The following is a 21,302-nucleotide window of genomic DNA, read 5'->3' as shown; positions in this document are numbered from 1 at the left end:
AAGGAATGGACAACTTACAATGACAGCTCTCCACTCTCAGGACCTGCCACCCAGCCCACTGACATTGTTCTTTTCACTTCTACAAATCTGACAACATTTAATGCAAGAGAATCAGTAAGTGGAGAGTTCTAGAGAAAAGGTCAAGAGAGAGGTTTCTTTTTAGTTCTCCTGTTATTGCACAAGCTGTTGAAGCAATTCAGTCAGAAAACAGTTTGGATTAGAAAAAGGCAGGAAAATAAACGGATATTATACAATAGGGATTTAAAAAAAAACCTCAAGTAGCATTAGATAAATAACCAACCTATTGGAAAAGAAAGGTTTCCTGTCTTTTATGCTGACATATTTGACAGTTGATTTATTTCTATTGTAGTCAACTCTGTTATTAACCAAATCAATTTTAAACTGTTATAGATTTTTATAGTTGACCTGGTAGCCTTCCTGACAGTGTTGAAGATGCCATTGTAGTCTTTCCTATTTTAGTTGCCACAAAGTGGTTTTTTCCTCCCTCTTGTTAAGATGAGATGTTAGACTGAATTGAATGTGTTACCTTCTCCATATGTAATAATGGATCACTTTGCATAAGAAATTTCTTTCTCTCCCTCTTATTTTTAACCCTTTGGCAAACATCAGAGTCTGTACACATTGGTGAGAATTCTTTTGGAAATAAATCTTCCAGACGTTCACAAAAGGTGTTCTTTACTATTGTCAGTATAAGTAGAATTTTCTTTTATCAACTTAAAAGAATGCCAGCATTATTCTGTTATATCCATTTAAAAATGGAAGCCTGTTGCTGTAGTATTCAAATTGAGTACAGTGTACTATTTTGGTTTTGTTGTACATAAAGTGGACATGAGTATGTCCTATATTTTCAGATCAACTATTTTCAAAGAAATTGGGATGAGGGTTGTGGGAAGAAAAAAGGTTATTTTTCTGATATCCTTCGTAATTACAGTTCTGCCTATATTCACCCCTTTTACCATAACTACATTTAGATACAGTATAAAAAATCCTGAATAAATTTTGCTTGCTTTTGAAAGTATTTTTTAGAACTCTTGATTTATATTTTTAAGACTTTAAGACCAAACTTTTCTGGTTTATTGCTTTCTATAAAGTGGTAGAGACTAGAGAATTAGAGGATAACATCAAGCTCTTATGGGATAGTTAATATTTCTATAATGAAAAAGCATTTGGTAAGCAATCTTTTTTTTTAATGAAAAAAATTGTTAATCACTTACTATGTACAAAGCACTAAGCTGAGAGCAAGGGTTACAAATACAAATGTGAAACTAGTTGCTCCTGCCTTCAGGAGTTTGCATTTTTTTTTTATTAATTTTTTTTTATAAACAAAAATCTGTCTTCTCTCTCTTCCACCTTCCCCTCTACCTCCTGATTGAGGAACAAAGAAAAACAAAACCCTTGTTGTTAGACATGCATAGTCAAGCAAAAAAAAAAAAACCGCACTGGTCATATCCCAGAACATGTCTCAATCTGCACCCAGAGTCCTCCACTTCTTATTGGGAAGAAGGCAGCATGCTTCATCATGAGTTCTTTGGAATTGTGGCTGGTCATTTCCTTGATTAAAATTCCTAAATTTTTCAGTTTTTTCAACAGTAGTATTATTAATAAATTGTTCTGATTCTGCTCACTTTACTCTGCATCAATTCATACAAGTCTTCCCAGGTTTCTCTAAAACTATCCTTGTCATCATTTTTACAGCACAGTAGTATTCTGTCACATTTATATGCCATCACTTTTTCAGTTATTCCCCAGCTGATGGTCACCGACTCAAGTTTCCAGTTACTTACATTCTTTTTTAAAAAATTTATTTTTATTCTGAACTTAAACTTTAAATAAGATGAGCATTTCCACATATAAAGCAGAGCAGAAAAAAAGGGATTGCCTGTATAACTCTGAATCTGCACCATTTTGCTCTTCCCTCTTTCTATACAACAAATTAAATGTGTTATTTTCTAAGCTGTCCTTATTTCTTTACTCCTGATTAATTAGTATTTTCAAAATACTATACTATTATAACTCTGTGATAGAACTATGTGCCATCTTATTAACTCACTTTCTATATAGTAATTCACAAGGCAAAAAATCTTACTTTATAATTTGTTTTATACTGAAATAATCCTTGTCTTAGTGATTCTTTTTTTTTTTTTTTTTTTTTGGTGAGGGCAATTGGGGTTAAGTGACTTGCCCAGAGTCACACAGCTAGTGACTGTTATGTGTCTGAGGCTGGATTTGAACTCAGGTCCTCCTGACTCCAGGGCCAGTGCTCTACCATTGCGCCACCTATTTGCCCCTCTTAGTGATTTTTAAACAAAAGCTAAGAAGCATTCTGCCATAAATACACAGACAAGTCAGCAGTATCAAATTTTGAAAAACATAAAAATTTAAGGAAAACAGCATTTTGCAGATATTTTTCATAAATAATGTGGCAAAATAAAAAAAAAATTAAAGGTATATTTTCTGTTACATGAATAGGGATATGTGAATATGTTTATCATGTAAAATTTTTCACACAGAAAAAAAATTATCACTATCCACATTGCAGCATGAATGGTTTGCTTAGCTGTGGATGTAACCATAGTATATTTAACTGGACATCTTAATATTTGATAAAATGGAATTGCTATTTGGAATAGCTCAAGTTGTCAATGATTACAAGAAAATACGATTTTTAAAACATGCAGTATTTTTTGGTACATTAAAAAGTTTCTTAAGTTTACCTAATAGTGGTACATTAGATTATATAAAAACTATGTTTATTTGGCTTCCAATACAGAGATCAATTTGTCTTTAATTTTCATAGTAACATAGACTCCCAAAGCTGGAAAAAATCTTCCAGGTCATCTAATCCAACCCCGTCATCTTACAGGTGAGGAAACAGAGGCAACATGAATTGCCCAAAACCACTCTAATAGAATGGCACTTGTTAATATGTGTGGTGTTTGTCCCCCAAAGAAAGATAGCCTGAAATCAGCAGAAATTTTGACAGGCTTTGGGGGAAACAATTCCTTACTTATCCCAAGTCAGCAAACTAGAATATTAATTTTATTACTATAAAAAATGTCAAACTAATCTAAAATAGATTTTCCCATGAATCTCAGACCTAACTTGAAAAATATTCCCTGTTCTGTGAAAGTAGGTTCAGATCCAGTTTGTTCAGTGTTTGTAAATAGGCATGCAATTGTTAACATTCATGTAACATTGTGTAAATATGACTAGTTTTCAGTAATTTAAATCACAGTCTTCTCATTTTAATTTGTTCATTCATTCCATGAATTCTTATTATATTCATAATATGGAGTCCTAGCTGGGTGAGAAAAGTAGGCTTTAAGTATCCCTAAAATTCAGTCTAAGTAACCAGATTCCTATGATATCAGTTCACATTTGGGTGCTTCTAGGGGAAGCAGAGGAGAGTAGAAACAGAATTTTTAACAAGTTTCCTGGGCTTTATGACTTTAGTCATATGAAGATAGGTGAGAGAGCTGAAACTTAGCTTCTCCTTGGAGAAATGAATGTTATTCCATAATCTACTGGGCAAATGCCCAAATGTTTTCTGAGGACATTATGGCCCACAGGGGCAAAAGGGAGTGGTCATACTATCTGTTTAATAAAGTGCTACAAAGAGGGTCATATAATCATAGGCTCCCAGATTTAGGATTGGGAGGAACCTTTGAGGTCATCTAGTTCAACTCTTATTTTACAGATGAGGAAACAAGCTTTAATGAGTATCTCCTAATGAAACCTCTTAACTAGAATAATATCCTTGATTCAATCCTTTTGTATTGCAATAAGAGATACTGCTTATTACAAGTTCCAGAGAGTCTTTTAGGCTGTAATACAGGTTGCATGATTTTAACATGGGAATTTGCATCAAAGAAAGTATATGTTGAGTGGTGTGCTGGTCACTTCATACCAGAGGCTTACTGTTAAATGTTGGTTGTGAGCATTTACACCTCAGAAATCAGCAAGTACTACAAATCAAGACAATTTATTGTTTTGTTGATTATCTAGACTTAAGAAAATGTCAATAATGCAGATTAAACTTAAGGGTGTGATGTGAATAATTTTTTTTCCCTGAAGAGTTGGTTGTTTAACATTTGTCAGCACACTCCTGAGTGTACACTTTCCTAAAGCTTGTTTCTGCCTCCCATAAAGCATGAGATGAGTTAGAAATAGTTTGTTGTTGTTCAGTAGTTTTAGTTGTATCCTTATGACCACGTTTGGGGTTTTCTTGGCAAAGATACTGGAGTAGTTTGCCATTTCCTTCTTCAGCTTATTTTACAGATGAGGAAACCAAGGTAAATAAGGTTAAGTGTCTTGCCCAGGGTCGAACAGCAAGTGAAGTGTCTGAGGACAGATTTGAACTCAGTAAGATGAGTCTTCCTGACTCCAGGCCAGGCACTCTATCCATTTCACTACCGAGCTGTCCACATAGCCCTTGGGCTATGAAATTCACTGGAATCACCTAAGATACATCAAACATTTTGGGGATATTTAAGATTTAAATGATTTTATAAAATCTAATGTGACTGACATATCAAATGTATTACAGTTTGTGTTTTTTTTTTAATTCAGGGATAACTCTCCTCTCCCTCCTAAAAAAATGAGACTAAGTTGTACATTAAAAAAAAAGACTAACCCCAAAGTCAAGTCTAATATTTTTATATATGTGAACAGTGTTAATACTAGATAAGAAATCTTAGGTTATGTAGGAAAACAAAAATACTTTGGCCTGGGATGATTATCAAGAAAAGTTAATGAGCTTGGACGAAGGAGGGTTTCATGGTGTAAAAGTTATGTTTGTTAACTGAACGTTTGCAATATAATAAAGGAATCTAAATTAAAATGTCTTGTATTGACATTTAGATATAATTTTTTTCATGTTATGACAAATAAGTAATCTTAAATATTGTCTCTTTTTTTTCTTAGCATTTAATGGAAGAAAAAGCAGATGGCCTGATCAATGAAGCAGTGAGGTACTCATTGAAGTTGCAATACACATAACTTTAAAAGATGCTTAGATGGGTTGGTAGTAAACTAAAAAAAAATTCCTTACAATGAGAACAAAAGCACACTGTGAAATATCAAGTGTCAACAAAAGTATCTGTTCTTATTATTTTCTGTTCAAACTAACACATCTTTAGGTAAAGGCATTATACTAGGCCTTGGGCAGACAAAAAAAAACCCCACAAAATGAAACATTTCCTATTCTCAAGGAGATTGTCATGCTTCTGGGGACAAGTATAATACACATTAGGGAATGAAAGGAGTAAAGGAGCAGTGTCCTAAAATTAATTCAAGTTGGAGAGCATTTTAATAGCAGTTTGAGGGGAAGTGAATCAAGGAAGGCTTCATGGAGATGACACCTCAGCTTTGATTTGAAGGACGAAAATGAACTTGGAAGGTGGAAATGAAGAAGCCTGTACATTTGAGGCATGAGGAAGGCCTGTTTGAATGCTTGTTGGAAAGAGTTCAGGAAACAGCTAATGGTCCACTTTGGCTTGGATGTAGAGTGCATAAAGGTGAATAGTGTGAAATTAAGATGAAAAAGAAGGCTGCAGGCCTTAAAAGCCAGTTTATTTTATCCTGATGATCATAGGGAGTCAACAAAGGGTTTTTTTTTGGGGGGGGTTGTTTTTTCCCCACCTAATAGTATTTTATTTTTTCCGATGACACATAAAAAATAATTTTCAACATTCACTTTTATAAGATTTTGAGTTCCAATTTTTTTTCTCCCTCCCTCTCTCCCCTTCCCCAAGATGGCAGACAATCTCAGGTAGGCTATACATGTACAATTATATTAAACGTATTTCCACATTAGTCATATTGTGAAAGAAGAATCAGAGCAGAAGGGGAAAACCATGAGGAAGAAAATAAAAAGAGAAAATAATGTGCTTTGGTCTGCGTTCAGATTCCGTAGTTCTTTCTCTGGATGTGGATAACATTTTCCATCATAAATCTTTTGAAATTGTCTTAGATCATTGTATTACTGAGAGGAGCTAAGTCTGTCAAAGTTGATCATCTCAGAGTTGCTATTACTATGTACAGTGTTCTGGTTCTGCTCACTTCACTCAGCATCAGTTCATGTAAGTCTTTCCAGGTTTTTCTGAAATACGCCTGTTCATCATTTCTTACAGCACAGTAGTATTCCATTACAATCACATACCACAGCTTGTTCAGCCATTCCCCAATTGATGGTCATCCTTTTAATTTCCAGTTCTTGGCCACCACAATAAGAGCTGCTATAAATATTTTTGTACATGTGTGTCCTTTTCCCTTTTTTATGATTTTTCTGGGATACAGACCTAGTAGTGGTACTGCAGAATCAAAGGGTATGCACAGTTTTATAGCCCTTTGGGCATAGTTCCAAATTGCTTTCTAGAATGGTTGGATCATTTCACAGCTCCATCACCAACAATGCATTAGTGTCCCAATTTTCCCACATCTTCTCCAACATTTACCATTTTCCTTTTTTGTCATATTAGCCAATCTGATAGGTATGAGGTGGTACCTCAGAGTTCCAGCAAAGGTTTTTTAATTGAACTGTACCTTAAGATGATGATTTGGCAGCTGGATTGAAAAGGGGAGAGACTTAATAGAGAGAATACTGATCAAGCTATTAACAAAAGTTCAGTTTAATGGTTATAAGGGTCTTGAACTGAAGTAGTGGCTTTATGAGTAGAGAAAATGGACAGAGATGAGAGCTCTTTTTGAGAATGTACTTGGCAACTGATTGGATATATTGAATATAGTTAGAAAGGGGAAAGAGTCAAAGGTTAGAAATCTGGGTAACGTGAAAGGTGATGGTGCCCCATTACAATAAACAGATCTGAATGAAGAGTAGCTTTTAATTGGTTCTTTTTTTTTGTTTGTTTTTTGGTTAGGCAGTGGGGTTAAGTGACTTGTCCAGGGTCAGACAGCTAGTAAGTGTTATGTGTCTGAGGCCGGATTTGAACTCAGGTCCTCCTGAATCCAGGGCCAGTCCTCTATCCACTGTGCCACCTAGCTGCCCCCGAAGAGTAGGTTTTAGAGGGAAGATGATGAGTTCTATTTTTTTTTTTGAGTTCTATTTTTGATGTGCTGAATTTGAAGGGCCAACAGGGCATCCAGTGGAGACATCTGGCAGCCAGAAATACAGAAATGGAGTCCAATAGTTTTATAGCGATTTGGGAAAAATCATTGTCAAAATGGTAATTGAATTCATAGGAATAGTTGAGATTGTCACTGAACAGAGTATAAAGTTGAAAGTCAGCCCTTCAGCCTTGGAGGGGCAACAATATAAATGATGGTCTAGCAAAGGAGACTGAGAAGGGGTAGTCAGACGTCTCTGAGGAGAGCCAGGAGAGAGCAGTGTCATGGAAGCTAGAGCAAGGAGGCTGAAAAATGGCCATTGAACTTAACAATTAAATATTTGTTGGTAATCTTTGATAAAGTAAGCTGAGGTAGAATGGCAGGGTTGGAAGCGTGATTTGGGAGATTTAAAAAATGAGTTGGAAAAGAAATGGTAACAGGAATTTTGAATGCTATTTGTCAGTGATGGGATAGAGAGAGCACAGTAGCTTGAGGAAGTTCTTTTTTTTTTTTTTAAGGCAATTGGGGTTAAGTGACTTGCCCAAGGTCACACAGCTAGTGAGTGTCAAGTGTTTGGTCTGAGGTCACATTTGAACTCAGGTCCTCCTTACTTCAGGACCGGTGCTCTATCCACTGCGCCACCTAGCTGCCCCCTTGGGGAAGTTATTTACTGATGCTCTAGGAGTTCTTTGGAGTACGCTGTATTTTAAAACATCAAAATATTAGTAGGTATGTGTCCTGTATAGTTAGGTACTTAAATTCTTTGTGATGATGACAAAGAGCCTACAGTGTATTTTTCTTGTTACTATTTTTGTCTTATCCTCATAATAGTTAATGGTGGTCTGAGAAATATTCCTTTAAAATGCAGTCAAATAAGGGTAGGTAGGTAGCGCAGAGGATAGAGCACTGGCTCTGGACTCAGGAGGACCTGAGTTCAAATCCAGCCTCAGATACTTGATACTTAACTAGCTGTATGACCCTGGGCAAGTCACTTAACCCCAGCTGCCTAGCCAAAAAAAAAAGCAGTCAAATAACCATGATTTGTTGCTTTCTTAAGTATTACATTTTAGTGAATATAATTGTACTCTTATTTTTATTTTTATTTATTTTTAATTAATTAATTTTTAGTTTTAAACATTCATTTCCGTAAGCTTTTGAGTTTTAAATTTTCTCTTCCTCCCTTCCCACCTCCCTCACAGCATGCAATCTGATATAGGCTCTACATATACATTCCTATTAAACATTTTTTCACATTAATCATGTTGTAAAGAAGAATTAGAACCAATAGGAGGAACCATGAGAAAAAAAGGAAACAAAACGATAAAAGAAAAGAAGAGGAGAGCAAATATTATGTTCCATCTGCATTCAGACTCCATAGTTCTTTCTCTGGATGTGGATAGCATTTTCCATCGTGAGACTTTTGGAGGTGTCTTAGATCCTTGCATTGCTGAAAAGAGCTAAGTCTATATAACTAAAGTTAGTCATCGCACAACGTGGCTGTTACTGTGTACAATATTCTCCTGGTTCTGTTCACGTCACTCAGCATCAAGTCTTTCCAGGTTTTTCTGAAGTCTGCTCACTCATCATTTCTTATAGCACAGTAGTATTCCATTACATTCATATACCACAATCTGTTCAACCATTCTCTAATTGATGGACCTCCCCTCAATTTCCAATTCTTCGCCACCACAGAAAGAGCTGCTATAAATATTTTTGCACATGTGGGTCCTTTTCCCATTTGTATGATCTCTTTGGGATACAGCTCCAGAAGTGGTATTGCTGCGTCAAAGAGTGTGCACAGTTTTATAGCTCTTTGGGCACAATTCCAAATTGCTCTGCAAAATGGATGGATCATTTCATAACTCCACCAACATTATGCATTAATGTTCCAATTTTCCTACATCTCCAATATTTGTCATTGCCCTGTTTTGTCAAGTTAGCCAATCTGATAGGTGTGATGTGGTACCTCAGAGTTGTTTTGATTTGCATTTCTCTAATCTATAGTTATTTAGAGCATTTTTTCATATGACTGTAGGTAGCTTTAATTTCTTCATCTGAAAACTGCCTGTTTATATCCTTTGACCATTTATCAATTGAGGAATGACCATACTCTTATTTTTAAAACCAGCTTTGCAGACAACTAAAGCATTATTCTTAGTGTCTTAGAGACCACTATTTGATTTTTTTTTGACAGATTTGACCTTTTCTTGGGCCAGAATTGTTGTTAAAATTATTTTTATTTAACTGATAATATGCCAACAATGATGAAAATGAGTTGAGAATTCATCTAAGATAGTGTTATGTACTGTTTTTCTGTACTATAAGCTCCTTGAGGGTAGAAACTGTGCCTTATTTATCTTTGTATTCCTTTCAAAGCCTTGCAAGTCAGTATACCACATGAAGGACTTAGTAAATATTTGTTGTGGTCAAATTTTTAGTTTTTAATAATGAATATGACTCACCTTGACTAAAGAGTGATAAATCAATAGTAGTAAATTGTCTAATAGAGTAGTTGTATTTTTTTTTTAACTGGAAATGATGATTTGAAGAAACTGGTCATACTTACATATTAATTTTTTAATTCTTGGTTTTTCTTTTTTTCTTAATTTAGGCAGGTTGCTTTGGCAGATATTGTTATAATCAATAAAACCGACCTAGTTGCAGAAGAGGAGCTAATTAAAATAAGAACACTCATCAGGTACAGTATTTATATGCTGACCACCAACTATTTGAAATATGTCATACATATGCACCACCTAATGTTGTTAATTGGATTAGTTACATCCTCCAAAACATAGCTTTAGGTAAAGCAATCACTCCCTAGAGACTGAGAAGTGGAAGAAACCACAGAGATCATCCAATCCCCATCATTTTACAAGTGAGCTGAGGTCCAGAGACTTTGAGTGATTGGCCAAGGTCACCCACATGGCAGAGCCAGGATTCAAACTCTGGTCCTTTGTCTCCAAATTTTAGCTCCTCGGGAATTATGTCAGTAAGTGGATTGTTAGACGTAAGATGTTATAGCAGAATTTTATGTGGTCACAGAGTTTACGTAAGATGAGTTGATATTGATTGAAAAACATTGTTGATTGAGTCAAAGTTAAGCCTGTTTACAAAACATTCATAAGTCTTGGCCTGTGAGAATGTATTTTCAAAGTTGGCATGAATTAATTAAGTATTGCGTATTATGTGTTATATCTCAATATGCATATTTTGCAAATAACAGAAAAATATTTTTAGTTTTCCTAGTGTCATTGATTAATCCTCAAGATAAAGAGTAAGATCATAAAACTTCAGTGTCTCCTTACTATACATGCATCGTCAAAACCCTCTTCTTTTGCCTGGTACTCAAGGCCTTTGATAGCCTAACCTTAACTCACCTTTCCAGGCTTTTCTTCCCTTAACCCTTATCCATTTCTCCCTTAGCTTTTGCCATGCCCTCTGCTTATGTTGCCCTCCCCCATCTCTCTTTTTCTTCTCTCTCCTACTCATTTTTTGAGGCCCAGCTCCAATTTAGACTCTTTGTAAATCTTTTCCTGACCATTCTTATTCAGAGGTCTTGCAGTCCTCTGATATTCTGTAGGAGTTGTCTTTGTTGTCCAGGGCTCTCATGCTGCTTTGTATTGTCGTTCAACTTACTGTGTTTGTCTTTTCTCCTTAGATTTAAGTTTCTCAAGAGTAGGGACCATATTTCCTTCTGTCTTTATATGATCTTAGTTGTGCCTCTTCTGTCCTTTAAAGGTCTTAAAACTTGACTAATTTACTCAGGAAAAATATAGTTAGGCCCTACTAGATGCATAGGCTTTATATTTTAGAATCTCTGAAAGATATAGAAAATCAGAGAGCAGTGGCAGCCAAGTTTCATGACCTCCAAAGGACATGCGATAGGTAGATCAAATTACAAAATGCTCTTTAAATAAATAAATAACAACTTAAATAGCTGGAGAAATATTCACCGCTCATGAATGGGCTATGCCATTTATAATAAAAATGACAACATGAGAGACTTAATTTTCAATTACAATGCTATGCCAATCAATCTGTAAAAGAAATACTTTAGAGAACTCAGTAGAATAATAGCAAAATTTATTTGGAGAAACAAAAAAAAATCTAGATTATGAAGGGAAATAATGGAAAGAAAGGGATGGAGGGAGAAGAACATTTCTAGATATCAGGTTATGTTATAAAGCAGTAGCCATCCAAACCATTTAGTATTGGTTTAAAAAGCAGAGAGGAATGTCAATGGAACAGACTAACCAAGGGAGACTCAGAAATGGTGACACCCAGTCAGTCAGTGTCCCATCTCTTTTAAAACACGAGTGATTCTTTGAAAGGTATCTTCATGGATTTAATTTTTTCCTGCACATTTAATGCTGTTTTTAATAGAAGCTGTATTTTAGTAATTTACATTTTGAAAAATTGTGCTTATCTGTCCTAAGAAAAGAAGTCTAGAGTGTGTCTGTTAGTGTTGAGTCCTTCCTTGTGCCACTGTGGCTGCTGAGCCTCAAGGTTAGAGAGAGCAGCAGTCTGGCAGGTGTTGTGTTTATGTCTCCTTTGACTCTAAACATAACCCACTCTCAATGCCTTATTTTAAAGTAGTGGCCAACAGCAAGATTTTTGAGAAAACATATAACCTGTTTCCTAACCAAAAATCATTTTGGTTTAAAAGAAAGAGATGACCAGTAATGCTTCCACTCAACACCTACCATCTCCATAATTGAACTGTCTAAGCTGGAACCCAACAAGAAAGCTGTCATTTGATTGTCAAGCACTCAGTAGTAATGTCATTGTTAGTCTCTTAAAGGATACTAGCTAGATAGGCGTTTGGGAGGAAGGATTTGGGAAATCGCTTGGGTCTCTTATCCTTTCCCTTCATTAACCCTTCACATTAATATCCTGCTGAATAAAACTTAAAAGACAGTTGAAAGGCTGTAGGGAAATGTAGCCCTCAAGTAGCTCAGCAAAGAAAGCAAAAAATAGACATTTTTATAAATCATTAGAAACGGCTTCATAGGTGGGATACTTCATCTCCAGGCAGAGATTAGAATATATGGACATTGTCTAGGGCATGTAATCTTAGAGAGATGATTACAAAAGATTAAAATATGAAAACGAAACACAACCTCTTTGGGCCTCAGTGTCATCTATAAAATGAGGGATTTGAATTAGATGATCTCCAAGGTCCCTTTCACCTCCAAGTCTGTGGTTCTAAGAAAGATAGAGGATTAATTGGTGCAGCTTAATCATCTTCATTGAAAGTGCATGATCAGAAGATAGGTGGCATGCAACATGAATAAAGTGAATTAAACAAAAACTTCTTAACTACTAACAGTGAAAGTGACACAGAGGTTAGAAATTACAGCCAGGAAAACTATTCATATAGAAAGGGAAAGAGGCTTGCAGCTTTTATGGCTATTGATGGTAAGACTGAGATTTGACTCTGAGTTTTCAGGCAAAACTGGAGGGCATGGGAATTGTATGAAATCTGAGTAGGTAGGTTAGAGACAGCATTCATTGGTCATAGACACAGAGAAAGGCACAGCCAGGGTTTATAGGTGAGCGGTCAGAGACAAGAAACTTGAGATAACCACAGAAAGACGAAGAAGAATCTAAGTGACTAAATGTGGGTCATTTAAGGTTTATGGTTGGAGCCCACAGGAGGAAACTTGAGGAACAGACAGAAGACTGACCAAGTGGACAGATCCACATAACAGAAGTCAAATCGGCATATAGCCATTATCCCAGGATAACTTTTGACTCTGCCCAAGTTTAAGTTGCTTTCTGAGGGAAGGTGGTTAGGTAGCTTCTGTACCTACCCCAGAGCAGAGAACAATGTTCTGTGAGTGCTGGTTTTACAAAGGAAAACCTGTAGAGCTGTGCTCTCTAGGAACCCCTTGCATAGCTTCAAAATGGTGAAGTTGCTGACTGTTCAGAGAAGAAACTATAGAGAATCCTTTTGTCAATGGACAAAAAATATTTCCAAGAAGAATAGGTTTTATCACTATTGCCAGCTGGGCATAAGTATTTTCAGGAAAAAAAGAATTTCATTATTGGGTATGTAAAATTTTCAGTTGCTTTTTTCTAGTCCTAAGTATACAGTTATGCTTATTTAGTCCTTGTTTCAGCAGTAATATTCATTGCTTTTTGGTTTTACTTTGGATTTTGAAAGTATGACATTCTGTTTTTTAGTTTATTTCTGTATTTGTTTATTTCAGATCAATAAATGGACTAGGAAAAATCTTAGAGACCCAAAGATCAAGGTATTTTTAATCCTTTTATTGCCAGTCCTGTATTATATTCTGATAAACTGATTATCATTTCTTAGTGTGATTGAATCATCTGCAGATAATTTATTATATTGGTCAAATTCTAGCCTACATTCTCCTCATTACCCTTACCCCAGTTCTAGCTTATATCAAAATATAGAGTGACCTATAATCAGTTATTTTTCAGTGTATGCCTTTATATTTCTGTTTTCCTTTAAAAAAAAAATCTCATTTTAGGGGTACAGCTTATATTTGAGGGTCTCCTATAATTTGGACAAGAATGATGGTTCTTTTTAGCTCTTTGAATTTTATAAAAACCATGACTTTCTTTAAAAAAATACATCTTTAGGTGCTCTTTTTTAAAAAAAGTTATCCATTTGGCAAATTGAATTGCCACACTGGAGCTTCAGTATTGTTATAACTAAAGTTGGTAAGTCATGATTGGTTGCATGAGAGTACATTTTTCTTTAGTGAAGAGTGGAATCAAAAACCTTAGTCACTCAAGGTTAATTTGGTTCTGTATCCTAAAAGTGTGAAATTTTGAAAGGGTTACCATAATCCAAGTACTAAAAGTATGTTTTAAATTTCAAATTTATTTAAATCCTAATGTGTAATTTAATTATTTAATTTAATCCTAATGTTTCTTGGTTCCTTAAAAAAAAAAAGAAAATTCTCAGGTTAAAAATATGTATTTTGCAATTCTGAGTTGAAGTACAATAATGAGTAATACTAAAGGTTGGTGCCCTAATCTCAGTTAGTCTTTTTAACTTACGTAGTGCAGAGTATCAGGAAACTGACAGTTAATGAAAGTTGGTAAAAGCTAGACCAACCCAAACAGTAACTTTCCATTAGTCTGCAGGTATCTTAAGAATCCAGAAGTGGTCACCAGTCTCTGTGTGGTGGCATTTTGCATGAGTCTACTTAGTTTAAAGAGTGAACTTCCCCATTTCCGTGAGGAACATTTTTTTTTTCTTCCAGCATTCTGACAATTCTGCAAGTCCTAGTGAGTTAAACATTTGAAATGTTTTTGCATTTTCTTGTGTTATCACTTTTACTGTTCATTTAACCCCCCCCCCAAAAAAAGAACCATAAATCCGTCCCTTTGTGAGGAGCCTCCTTGTTGGGGTAGTGGAAAGAGTCCTAGATTCCCATCTCCCCCAGGCAAATCATTTTACTTCCCTGGGTCCCAGTTTTCTCATTTGTCCAGTGAGGGGTAGAACTAGGTAGTCTCAGCAGTCCCTTCTGGAGCCAAAGTTAAAATTCTAAGAGCCTTGGATAAGCAGTCATCATCTAAACTGGTGTTTAGTGTTCAACAGAATGGGTTGTCTGCATTGCTTTGATTTTCTCATACTTTCAATAAATACAATAGACCAGAGAGCAAAATGTATTTTAAAGTGAACACAATCTTTCTGTTAAAGTTTGCTGAGAATGAGCAAAATGAGATTGCTGGGAGTGGACAAAGCTAGCACAGCTGCTAATAAACCAACACAGGCTTTTAATCTTCTAAGTTCACATTTTTAAAAAGTTTTAATCTGAGAGAGAAGCTTTGATGTTTTGTCTGTTTGGGAGAAATTTAATCATCATTTTCCAAACTCCAGGAGCCTGATTTAGAATTTTAATTACATTTTTGTTATTTATATTTTTATACTCTAATGATATGTCATTTCATCGATATGAAAACTCTCATCATAAGCAGATGGCACCTCCTATGCCTAAGCTATGGCTTAATTCTTTGGGAGTTGCTGTGTCTGAAAAACATATCACCCTGTAGCCAACATGATAACAAACCTGTCAGAGCTTCGGGATGCCAGTATTCAGGTGACAGATATACAGCTGTACGGCTAGTCCCTCAGAAACATTTCCGACTTGGTGGGACCTGCATAAGGTTGCTGTGATGGCATAGTTTTTAGAAACCCAGGGCCATCTGTCTCCATTTCAGTGATGAGGTACTGGAGTAGGACCTTTGGTGCATGATTTCTTTTGGTGTTGCTTTTATTATGATCTTTAGTAAATCCCAAATTAATGACTTTTCCTATGTGGCTTGTGTAAAATTTATTTTTAGAAATAAAGGAAAACTGAAACCTATAATGCTGGCTATGCAATGCAGGCATTGTCAGGTTTGAGTAAAGAAATGGTTAAAAAAAAAGCTAATAAGGCTGGATTAATATCACACAATAATTTTGGCAAATCAAAGGTAGGCTTTAATAAATAAAACCCATTAGGACTTCTTTTGTCTCCAAGCCCAATTGTTCTTGTTTTTAAATACCCCTTGGAGAAGACTTTTGAGAGAATCATAGGATAATAGATTTAGAGCAACAAGCCAGCAATGCAGAATATGAAAAACACGTGTAATAACTTGTACCAACTGATGGCTGACCCCTCGTATTTGAAGGACTGTCACATGGAAGAGAAATTCACAGCTAAGACAGTTCACGCTTATATAGCACTTTGAGATTCGTACTTTAAACACATTCTCATTTTAATTCTCATAGTCACCCTGCAATGGAGATTCTAGAAGCTTACATTCCAGTGGGGGAAAACAACATGTAAAAAGGGGAGATGAAAAGTGGAGAGGGGAAGGAAGGAAGTCCATCACCCCCGTTTTATAGATGAGGGAGTGAGGCCCAAAATACTTAATTTCCCCAAAGTCACAAAGTAGTAAATAGCAGAGATGGAATTTGAACTCAGTTCCTCTGGCTCCAATCCATTCTTCTTTCCTTGAGCTTTGTGGTCAAGTAGGGCTTGTAATGGAGGTCCTATGGGGGCCCTTCGAACTGAGATTATCCTAAGCATATCCTTTATAGACCATAATGCAATAAAAATTGTAATCATTAAAGGAAATATGAATCAAAGATGCAGACTCAGAAGGAGACTAAAATAGTCTAAATAATGAGTGGGTCAGAACTAAATCCTAGAGACATTAAAATTATGTTAAAGAATGATGGTAAATGAGATTCATCTTTGTGAGTTCAAATCTGGCTTCAGACACTTACTAATTGTGTGACCCTGAGCAAGTCACTTAACCCTGTTTGCCTCAGTTTTCTCATCTGTAAAATGAACTGGAGAGATGTAAATGGCACTATGTATTATATTGGTCTGATTCTAGCCTATGTTCTCCTCATTACCCTTAATTACTACCAAGTGTCTCTGCCAAGAAAACTCCAAGTGGGGTCGGTCACGAGGAGTCGGATACAACTGAAATGACTGAACAACAAGTGAGACAACATGCCAAAATACATGGGATGAAACCAGAGTAACCCTTAAAGGAAAATTTCTGTTCCTGAACACTTATGTTTAAAAAAAAAAAAGAGAGAGAGAGAGAGAGAGAGATGTGGATAGAGCACCAGCCCTGAAGTCAGGAGGACCTGAGTTCAAATGTGGCCTCAGACCAAACACTTGACCTTACTAGCTCTGTGACCCTGGGCAAGTCACTTAACCCCAACTTCATAAAAATAAAAAAATTAAAAAAAAAAGAGAAGATTATAGAGCTTGTAATTTTAAAAAATAAGAACAGAAAACGAGTAAGCCCAAAAGATGGATGATTTCCACATTTCTGCTACACTAAGCAGTGTCACGGTACAAGTTAATACTTGTAACAAACTGTGACATGGTTTAATATCATATCTTGGTATCAGGTTTTTATATTAACCACCCGTTTACTAGGAGGGGAAAATAATTTGGAGTTGAGGAGTGAGGAAGAATTCCAAAAGAATTTTCCCCAGAATACTATTTTGCATTCCCCTCAGCCACTCAGAGTTTCTATGTATTCCATCTTATTTTGTACTGCAAAGAGTTAGCTTCTTCAGAGGAGTTGTAAATCTTGAAATTGATTTTCATCTGTTTGCGATGTTAAAATAACTTAAGTTATCTTGTGAATATTTTAAAAATGGAAATTGATGAAGGCCTACAACTTACTCTTATTAAACTATTGGAAACGATGTTCTTTTTAACTCTTTTAAAATGTGTGCCTTAAGCTTTGTTCCTTACCAGTGATATTCTTATGTGTTAATTGCACCATTTTCAACTCATGCTGTCCAACATTTTTATGACATTGTTTCAGTTTCAAAATATGCACCACAATATCGCGCCTACAACTTACATCTAGATATTTAGTTGGTGGAGCTCCTTTGCTAAGCCTTGTTGATTCATCTTTTGTATCTGCCCCCCTTCTCTCTACCCACACAGCTACAGATCCTCTTTACCTCTTGCCTGGACTATTGCAGCGAGCAACAGTTTCCTAATTGGTCGTCCTGCTCTCCCCTCCTGCTCCTCTAGACCATGCTCTATACAGCTGCGAAAGCTTGTACCTGATGGTGGCACTCTCTTGCTCAGTAAATACCATAGCTCCCTATTACCTCTAGGATCAGACTCGGTGGTATTTAAAACCTTTTACCCCTTGTCTTCTCTCCTACCTACCTCTCCACTTTTAGTATGTGTCACTCCCCTTCCTGCACTGGGTGGTTCAGCCAAACTGTCCTTGCTGCTTCTCACACACAGCTTACTCTTTTTTTGGTCTCATTGCCCTTGTAAAGGCTGCCCGCCGTGTCCAGAATGCAGCAGTCTTTGTCTGTAATTCTTAGAATGTCTAGTTTTGTTCAAAGCTTAGCTCAAGTACCTCCTCTTATGTGGGACCTTTTCTGATTTTTCCAGCTGCCATTGTTTCCTCTTCCACCAGTTGCTTTGTATTTATTTTGTATATATTTGGATGTATGCATGTTGTCTCCCGTGATAGAGAATGTAAGCTCCTTGAAGGCAGGGACTGTTTGACTTTGGCTTTTGTAGCCCCAAAACCTAGCACAGTGCCTACCTAGTCCATAGAAGGTGCTTAATAAATGCTTGTTAATTGATTGGTATGGTTTTAAGGTAGGATATGCTGGTATATACTGTACTGTCTCTGATTTTTTCCTTTTTTTTTCTTTTAGAGTTGATCTTTCTAATGTACTGGATTTACACTCTTTTGACAATCTCTCTGGAATCAGGTAATTTCAGTAGTCATTTTCTTTTCTTTATTTCTATAATTACCTTTTTCTAATTCTGATTCTGTATTTCATGGAGCCTATTACACCTTAAGCTTCCCATCATTTCTTTAACACTAATAATTCCAAATAGTCTACAGTTTGTGAGTGGGTGATGTTTCAGAAGTTATTTTGAAGTTGTCATTAGGAGCTCAGAATTCATTTCTAGATAGAAACAATATTTTAAATGGTGTTCAGGTTTCCAAGACAGCTCACAGAAGCCTTTATTAATTCATGAGGAAGTCTAGTGCTAATAATATTTTCATCTCTACCTATTTGCCATTTTATAACATTAGGTACATGGGAAAAGGCCTTTTGAGTTCTTTCATCTTTGAATGCTTGGAGTACATTTCTTTCCTCTTAATAGCAGATGAAGTCATTTCCTAGGCATTGCCATTCAGGTACAGAGACTCCTGGGCATCAGTGATTTGTAAGCCAGTAACTGTCTTTACACCTACATAAGAAAAGTTACCTCCCTGGGATAGTCACTTACCAGGTGTTCCGAATTGGGGCACAAAAGACAGTTTTGTTTCAGGGGCTCCAGATTGATTATGTATAAGGAAATGGATCATAAATCCATTGTTCCTAAATTAAGGGTTGCCTATAAGGTATTTTTCTCATTTACCTAAAGTAGAACTTAGAGATTTAGAGAGTGAATGCACTTCTGGCCGCTTACCTTTACTTTAAAAAATTATTTTCATTTTTCAACCAGTGTTGTCCTTACCTACTGGCCAGTTGATAATTTTCCAGGTTTCTTAAACTATTCCTGTCCTTCCCACCCTCTGAAAAATGGAAAGTTTTATTTGTTTGACAGGCTAGCAATCTTAACTGTTATGAATTAAATTAATTCAGAGAAGTTTTGAAGACAAGCTAATTTTGCTTTCCATGTAGTAAGAAGGTAATAATATAATAATAGCTAACATTTATTTAGTGTTTACTATATGCCAGGCACTGTACTCAGTGCTTTACAGTTATTACCTCATTTCATCCTCACAGCAACCCTGGAGAGTAGGTGCTATCATTAGCCCTTTTTTACAGATGAGGAAAGCTGAGGCATACAGAGGTTAAGTGACTTGCTCAGGGTCACACAGCTGGTAGCTATCTGAGGCAGGATTTGAACTGGGATCTTCTTCAGTCCAGGCTTGATGCTTTATCCACTGCACCATTCAGCTACCAGTCATTGCAGTTACACCAAAAAGTACCACAGGGCATGGCTTGAATTTGGCGAGCAGTAGTCATTGAAGGTAAACAGCAGTCCTGGACAAACTTGAAAGTTTTTTGGCATCTCCTGCCTCCATCCTCTTTCTGTCCTTTTACATTGCTGCCCATTTCAGATCCCTGATATTCACGGAGTGTAGGAGTTGGAAGAGGCCTCAAAAGTAAAAAGCATTGGGCCTGTTTTTGATTGGAATCCTTTCTACAGTGTCCCTTACAAATGGTCATGGACATTCTGCTTGAAGTGTTCCAGTGATGGGCCCATTCCTGATGTGGACAGTATTGCTCCTCTGCAGTTTGTACCTCCTCTTGGTTCTTAATTCAGGGGCCAGGCAGAACAAATCTCATCTCTCTTCCACATGACTGCCCTTCATCCACTCGAAGATCTCAGCCATCCCCTCAGTCTTCTGTCCTCTACATTAAATCCCTGTCATTCCTTCAACTGTTACTCTCATGGCCTGAGTCCCAGTTTCCTCATCCGATGGCCCTCATTTGGACCTATTCTAGCTTGTCTGAGTTCTTACTGAAGAGTGTTATCGAAACCGAACACAGAATTCCATCTAGTGGGACAAGGGAAGTGCCACTTCCTTTGTAGACACTGTTCTTTTAATGCAGCCTGGCACTTAGGAGACACTTATGTATTGTTTATTGACTGCCTGATTAAAGAAAAAAAGATGTGTAGCTTATCCAAGCTCAGAGCAGGGGAGTTGGGGGGTGGGGCAGTTCTACCCCTTAAGACCATGCCATGAGGGCATGTGGTGGTGAGTCATCATTCTCCTGATTATTCATTTATGCAAATACTCCAGGTTTGTGTCCTGAAAGGATTCAAGAGTTATGTAGAGTTATGTATGGACTTATCCAAATCCTACCTGTATCTCCATGAAGCCTCATTACCCCATGGATAAGATACAGGAGACCTGATATGTAAGGGACAGCAAAGTGATGCAGTGGATAGAGCGCTGGACCTGGAGTCAGGAAGACATGAGTTCAGATTTACTTCGGATTAACTATGTGACCCTACACAAATTACTTAACCACTGCCTGCATCAATTTCCTCATCTGTAAAATGGGGATAATAATAGAAACCTGCCTCCCAGAGTTGTTGTAAGAATAAAATGAGATATTTGTTAATCACTTTGCAAACCTTAAAGTACTCTATAAATGCTAGCTGTTAGTATTAGTTTGTATGCTTTCTGTCCCTCTTCTCATACCCACTTATGCATCCCCATGTCCTCTTACGTTATTCTGCCTCAGGTCTTGACATTTTTGACACAAGTTATTATGGGAGTGCATTGTCTTCATTCATATATTACCATATGTAGTGGTGTAGGCACTTAAGATAATTCCTGATCCTATGACTAGCCTTGAATTGGTACTTTTAAAAATTGATTTAATTTTTTAAAAAAAGACTTTTAAAGGAATTTGAACTCATATGTGTGATATTAAATAAGCTTAACCTATATTTAGAACTTAGAAGTGATTTGTGTTCAATATTATGCCTATCATAAAAAGTTCATTCTGGAAATTTCTTTGTAGAATAAAATTTTTACCCCAAATAGGTTCAATTTCTTTAAGTCTTTCTGCTTTTTTCTTATTACTGAAGTTTTCTTTTTTTTTATCACTGTAACTTTTAATTCCATTATATAATCATTAAATTTAATTCCATTATATAATCATTAAAATGATAGGGACCTGTTGTTGGCCTTATACTTTACAGGAT

At 36.3% G+C, this 21,302-nt stretch overlaps 1 protein-coding gene across 1 annotated transcript in view; it reads left to right on the top strand.

Moving 5' to 3' along the window:
* Positions 1-21,302, top strand: part of CBWD3 (COBW domain containing 3) — a 58,136-nt gene that overhangs the window by 22,011 nt on the left and 14,823 nt on the right. The window contains exons 7-10 of the mRNA XM_027839289.1: positions 4,945-4,991; positions 9,698-9,784; positions 13,302-13,346; positions 18,275-18,331. Of these exons, the coding sequence (XP_027695090.1) occupies positions 4,945-4,991; positions 9,698-9,784; positions 13,302-13,346; positions 18,275-18,331 (236 nt within the window). The remainder of the gene's footprint in view (positions 1-4,944; positions 4,992-9,697; positions 9,785-13,301; positions 13,347-18,274; positions 18,332-21,302) is intronic.

Source organism: Vombatus ursinus, unplaced genomic scaffold (genome assembly GCF_900497805.2).
Source record: "Vombatus ursinus unplaced genomic scaffold, bare-nosed wombat genome assembly UNPS02014832.1, whole genome shotgun sequence".
NCBI lineage: Eukaryota > Metazoa > Chordata > Mammalia > Diprotodontia > Vombatidae > Vombatus > Vombatus ursinus.
Note: the sequence above shows the minus strand (reverse complement) of the source record. Positions and strands in the feature narration are given on the sequence as shown.